We start from the raw sequence: 6,747 nt of genomic DNA on the forward strand, positions 1-6,747 counted from the left end.
TTCGGAGCTTACTATGCAATTTTTTCTATCGATGGAATTTCATATGATTAACGTTTCGGCATAATAAATATATAGATATTATCTTAAAAATAACATATTTTAATTTTGGAATTTAAAAACTTAAAGAGTTAACGAGAAACTTGTTATAAATCGGTAGAAATTGCGTATATGGGAGCTTAAGTGTTACCTGTATATGAGAGAATATATACACTATTCATCCTTATTCTTAACAGGAATGCTTGACTTCAATACCTTATTAGCCTGCCTAAAAATATTTTAAGGTAAACATTTTTTTGAGTTAATCTCTGGAACTATGCTTGATCAACTTATTTTTAAAGAGATTAGCTTATGCGTGCCCAACAAGTACGCTCTAGGGAGATCCCATACACTTTTTTATTCTCCGATGGCAAGGACTTCTGCCTATTCTTCTTTTTTCGTATGGTAGAGGGGTCAGAGGGGAACATCTAGCTCAATGAGCCAGTCTACGGTCTAAGACGTTACCCTGTGGACCTCATAAATCTTCCCATTGAGTGTATGCAGCGGGAATTCATTGATCACATGTTCGGTGGTTTGTACCGCACCTTATTCACACATCGCCGACACTTTAAGCCACCTGCGCATTATGTGGGCATAGCGGCTGTATTATCGTATTGATGGCGGACCAGAGTTTACGAGGCAGTGAGAATCCAGCGACAACCCCAATGTCTCAGTGGGGTCGTGCACGAGATCGGCATTTCTCACATTGGCCGACTGCCACTCAAGTTTCCACCTGTCTTCTGCAGTGAGAGGTAATCGGATGAGCCTCTCTCCTTCCAGGTTTTTGGGACTTCAATCGGCATGCAGGGTGAGAAGCGACATCATCGTGCAAAGGTGTTGCAATGTTTTGCAGCGCCTTCTTGCATTTCCTCAGTGCCTATCGGAATATGCTAATCAACATCGACATTTTCAACGTCACTTACAAACGGTTCAGCCATTATCTTGTGACGCGTATCACAAAAAATGCTCTATTTATACTTACATGTACTTCGAATTTGTATTATTTTCCGAAATATGTTGGGTGTATAATGGTTTTATGGAGAAAATGAAAAATAAATAAAATCATACTTGTTCTGATTGTGAATTAATTTACTTTGCAGATATCATTTCGTTAGGTGCAATTTTTATTTTTGAAATAATTACTTAAGTACAGCAAAAGTGCATGGCTGTGAACGAGTAAAGACAATGTGGTATACAGTAGTGAAAGCTAGAAAGAGTCGAGGATACATGTCGACTTATAGTCCATAAAAATACTAAGGGGAATGTGAAAATAAAACACTTAAAGTTTTGTTTATATTTTTTATTTAATTTCACCAAACATTCATATCCCATACATACAATGAATGGTAATGATGCAATACAGTAATTATAGTAGTATATGTTTGACATATTATTTCGTAAGGTACCTATTTAGGGTAATTTCTCAAAGCGCGTATAAGGAGACCAGAAGTAATCGAATGTTGCATAATTTTAATATATTATGTAAACATTTATGACTAGAGGCAATAAATATAACATATATATTATCGAATTTAACAACAGCATGTTTTAAATATAATATATAATTTCAAAGCAATAATCTCGCGCAGGGATATTCCTCCTCTAGAATCATCCCAGGAAAACAAGCTCAACAAATGGCATTATACATTTATCATAAAACTCAAATTATATAATATAATAGAAAGATTTAAATTTATCTTCAATTAACTTTCAATAAATTAAATGTATTTGATTTTGTAAGATGTTATTTTCACAGGACAATGTGCAACAATAATGTTTAGGTATCCTTTGTATGTTTGAATCTTTTTTATCGTAACAAAACGTGGTTCGTTCGTCGCTGGGATTTCGTTGCCTTGTGCTGAATATGTACATTTTTAATAATGGATTTTATTAAAAACTATTTGAGCAGTTCTTAGTAGAATAAGGAATTAAGTCGATGGATCTCGCGTTGTACGCGACGTTGGCATAATGAATCTAAAATCAAGATATAGATAAGCTTCGGCGGTATTTGATAATGTAAAAGCTTAAAAGGAAAAGCCCAATGTTAAAAATGTATCTATTCATCCAAGGACAATTATTAAATGGTTGTTACTTGATGTTGAATTGAGAAATGGATCGTAAATACTTAAAAGTAAAATTAACCGATAAACTCATTTAAAACAAGACTTATATAATATTTTTGTATCCATGCAGAGTGGTTAAAATTACTAACTACTTTACAATGTTTTCTATCCAAAACACATTGCCTAAAACATCATGTGCTGACATTACACAATTCTTTAACGTTTGTTCAACATTCCCATTCGTTTAAACTTCCAGATGGTGATCAATCCGCTTTACATATTTTAGTTAATTCTCAATATCCTTCAAGGCAATTCAATGTGTAGCACCATACTTAATATAACTCTTTACTCTTCACTCTGTTTCCTATTATATTAAAATATTAAAAACATACGAAATCTCCTTCAACGACTTTTCCGCCGATCCTCGTATATTAGGAAACGTATTAAAAGCTCTGAGAGTACCGGGGATGCAGTCTATAAAATCACTAAATACAAGTCATAATAAATTATAATCGATTTGCTTACATCAAATAAAACTGGATTTTACGTTGAAACATAAGGTTTTATTGAAAACGATGCATAAAATCTTACGGTTACATAAAGATATAAGCATTTCTCCTATCACAACTTCCTCCCTCTCCATAACAGCCTTCAAGCGAACCAACTGCCACAAGTTCATGGAGAAGTATTTGGAATGTCCGTCATTGTGTCTGGATGGATAAATGGAGATATCATTAGCACAAGATATGTGTGACATATTTGGATGAGTTGACTGTGGCAGTCGGTGCGCACTAACTAACGTGCCATAGCGATAGCAATCACCGCAGCGTGTGTATCTGCCATCCAAAGAAGCCTTGCCCGCTGAAGCCTTTCAGGTGAAATTACCAGAATATTATTTATTAAAATACCGCCCAATTTTTCACACTTAGCTCTCATTAATTCTACTCAACAATGGAATCGTATTGGACCATAAATCTTTGAATAATGTCTTGAATCAATCAAACTCTCAAGCTATTCTGCTTTACCTAGTGGTTCCTAAACCAAACTCCTTAAAGCGTATCACAAGCATCGTGTGATGAAGTGATGCATTCAAAGGAAACAAGTATTTTAACCTATTAGGATTCACATGTTATTCTAGGTATTAATGTATTGACACATATTATAATATAATGTTACGTTAACAAGATAAGTTTGAAGAAACAAACAAGATTCTGGAAATGTGAAGATTTCTTTATAAACACACCTTTTTAAGCATCATTTACTGTAAATAAAGTTGGAATTTTTCCCCGGCAAAACTTACTTAAATAATGGGGAAAGGAATTATTTTACTCTTTCCAATATATTATAATTCTTTAGCACGAAGGAAGTACATAATAATTATCATGCCATTAAGAAATCAACAATAAGATATGATTAAGAAAGGAACTGCAATGATATATTTTTATGTAATATTATTCATTGCCCATTACTACAACATTTCAAAACCACCAAATTAAGAGAAGATAGCTTTTGCCAATATAATTAGCGTTTGATAGAGTTAGCTAAAAATTCTAAATAAAAGTAATTTTGAACCAAACATAGAAAAGTAATTGTCGTCTAAATTAGAATACGAGTAGTTTGTTTATGTTATTTTATTAGGGGACACTAAGGCAATACTTTCTAGAAACAAAGGAAAGCCTGAATACTTTAGAAAAGCTACCAAAAGCTCGTAGTTCTTGTGCTAAGATGTCCATACCTTTGATACATTCATTTAGTTGGCTCGGAAAATAATAATGTTACTTGTAATACATATAATACACTTGGAGTTCTACATCGACTAAACATTTAATACAAGGTAAGTTTAGTTTAGGTTTAGAAAGGAGTTAGATTTGACGGAATCATGGAGGACAAGAAAGCTCAACTAATACGCCGAGCAAATAATTATTAATATTGGTTGGAAAGTCAAGAAGTTACACACTATTGTTTATTAGTAAATAATGAATGTATCTTCACCACTCGTGACAATGGTATATCCTTAATATTAATTTAACTTTTTTAAACTTGCTAGAGAATTTTGAAAAATACTAGATGTTCTTGTCATACTCTCATACAAATATCATAAGTGACTATAATCTAAGATTCTCAGAGTATTTTGTTTAATCAAGATGGACATTTAACTTTGTTTACTTATCATTAACTCCTCTCTAGTTGAATCTGTATCGAAGCGTCAGGAATCCAAGCTCAAAGTGGTGATCTGCATTATGTGCCGATGAATTCTTCGTATTACAGTGGACAGTTTCACACAGCTAGCATTACCCCGTTCTGTCACTTACACTCTTAAGCTTTATTTCTAGTTTATTATAATTTGGACTCGAAAGGATTTTGATTATGGCCAAACTAGCTCCACCTGAATCAAGTTTCACAATTACAAGTCTAGTAAAAATCACTGAATGTTTCGCAGGATGGATTTCTTTTTATCATTCAACCTAAACATTGAAAAATGTGTTAAGTGACTTTGTAAATACCATTAGAAAATAATAAACTCTTCAAAACTATGTCAAAATTGTTTGGTTTCTTCAATCAGATACGATTTTAAATATTTTCATCCTACAGGTATGGTAAAACACAGCGGAGTGTTTTTCTAGCAATGAATGTAAGTTCATTCGCAAGCCTTCCAAGATGGTGATTCTAAGCCGCGACTTCAACTCTGTAAATGTTACAGTTTATAAACCTCTCACTAGGTTTAACATATCAATGCCCAACGAAAACGATACTTTAACTTGTTAAAGAAGCAGTCATTCTAAAAGACGATATGTTACAATAAATATACAAGTGATTCAAGTTTGTATATTTATTACATATTAACTAATTGAAGACATTGTACTCCTTTAATTTAAGTACAATATTAACCGAATATAATAAAATTATTGTTGCAGCAGTTAGGCAAAATAATTTTTTTATTAATAACATATTTAAAAAAAATTTAAAGATGGGCTTTTTTATTGTGATTTAAGCCTGCCATAGCAAAAGTTGTTATCTTTAATTTCCCATTAAATTTTCACATTTCATTCTCCCTTTCTCCACCTATGTTGGGTTCACTTAGGAGGGGATATGGTACAAGTTTGCATTCATTTTGCAAATTATTCATAGCACGGTGCGTCCATCGCACAATTGCAGCATTATAATATAGAAGAAAATTGATATTTCATTTTATATTTTAAAGATTTGAAGTTTTTGAGTCACCTTTTAAAGATTCATACTTTTGATGATTTCGTACTCAATTCTCTCCTCTAGTACAACTCTGCAGTATAAATGTGAATAATTTGTACTCTAACAAATCACTTTGCACATTTTTAGTTTTCCGTTATAATGTAATAGTCTCTAGTTTGTTTCTTTTTAGATTCAATCAAGGATATAAACTCTGACGTACACCGTACTTATTACACTTAATTAATTGTCTGTGCAAGCAGGTTTTTCAATTATCGTTCATCAATGATAAACCTTTAAAAACTTTTCACTTGAGTTTATCACTGGAAAACTTAAATAATTGTCATTTAATAAGATGATTGCAGTTGTTTAGATAGCTATCTCACCCAGAAAATACATTTCGTTCAATTTGACAAGTACCAATCTGAATTTAGCAGTTTATGTCAAGTAAACAGTTATTTTACAACACAACTATGCAACATTCAGTGTATATAAATAAAGTAAAAACAATACAATAATTTCTATTTTCTTTCTGGAAAGTTTATCAGAAATCTAAGTGCACTTACGGATGATGCCTTTATAGAATGTGTGTAAATATCAATATGAAGACAAAAAAAATATTGATTGCTTTCTGCACTGCAGGTGAAATGAAAACTAATAGTGAAATTTGAAGATGTTTTTACCCGTGTTTAATATTTTTACATAATAGTTCATATTATTATTCTTCAAATTAAAACTGAATGATTTTTACGTAAAAAAGTTCACAAACTTGATGTTCGAAATCAACGTAAATGCACAAAAGATATAAGAAGTATGAAGCAGTCCGAGATTGGCGGAGGAATTGATGCTAAATAATGATAATTGGTCTTGTCAAGTTTAGCGAATTGTCGCCTACTTTGGCGGCGTTTCCTTTTCCGGTGAGAAGGCTACAAACAACCCTGGAACCTAGAACTCCAGGCGATAAGCCGAGCATGAAGTCTCGTGGTCCTGCAGGTTGATAGTGCAGCGGGAGGCTGATGGAGACAGATCGATCTTGTACTTCTCCAGGAGTTCCTCGTTCTCGGTCACCCAGTAGCCAAGGACGTCTGTGTCGTAAGTGGGGATTATTGTGACTTCTGGAAAATACAAAATAAATGATCAATACTTAGGTAATTACACATATTTGTTTTACAATTCTTTTATACAGTCTTCCAAAACTCAACGTTATCTATTAAAACATGACTTCAGTGAAAAGTGGCTTCTTTATGAGATATTTGCAGTATTGTAAATTTAAAAAAAATCCACATTAGATTAGTTTTTCGAGTGCCACAGCTACAACTATTTGATGCAGATTCACCAGTTCACGCTTGCACCACTAGTTTCCGGATACCGTGCATAAATGGACATATTCATTTTAATGTTGATTGTTGAGCCACCTTTCTCGAAAGACATTTAATGTGAATACCAAAAAAATTGAACTCAC

General features: G+C 32.9%; 1 protein-coding gene across 1 annotated transcript in view; it reads right to left on the reverse strand.

Moving 5' to 3' along the window:
- Positions 1–1,331: 1,331 nt before the first annotated feature.
- Positions 1,332–6,747, reverse strand: part of LOC149426019 (uncharacterized) — a 283,598-nt gene continuing 278,182 nt past the window's right edge. The window contains exon 9 of the mRNA XM_089642882.1: positions 1,332–6,400. Within this exon, the coding sequence (XP_089499008.1) occupies positions 6,231–6,400 (170 nt within the window). The 3' untranslated portion in view covers positions 1,332–6,230. The remainder of the gene's footprint in view (positions 6,401–6,747) is intronic.

The sequence above is a fragment of the Hesperophylax consimilis genome, chromosome 2, assembly GCF_061612785.1.
Source record: "Hesperophylax consimilis isolate HC1 chromosome 2, BYU_Hcon_1.0, whole genome shotgun sequence".
NCBI classification, from domain to species: Eukaryota; Metazoa; Arthropoda; class Insecta; order Trichoptera; family Limnephilidae; genus Hesperophylax; species Hesperophylax consimilis.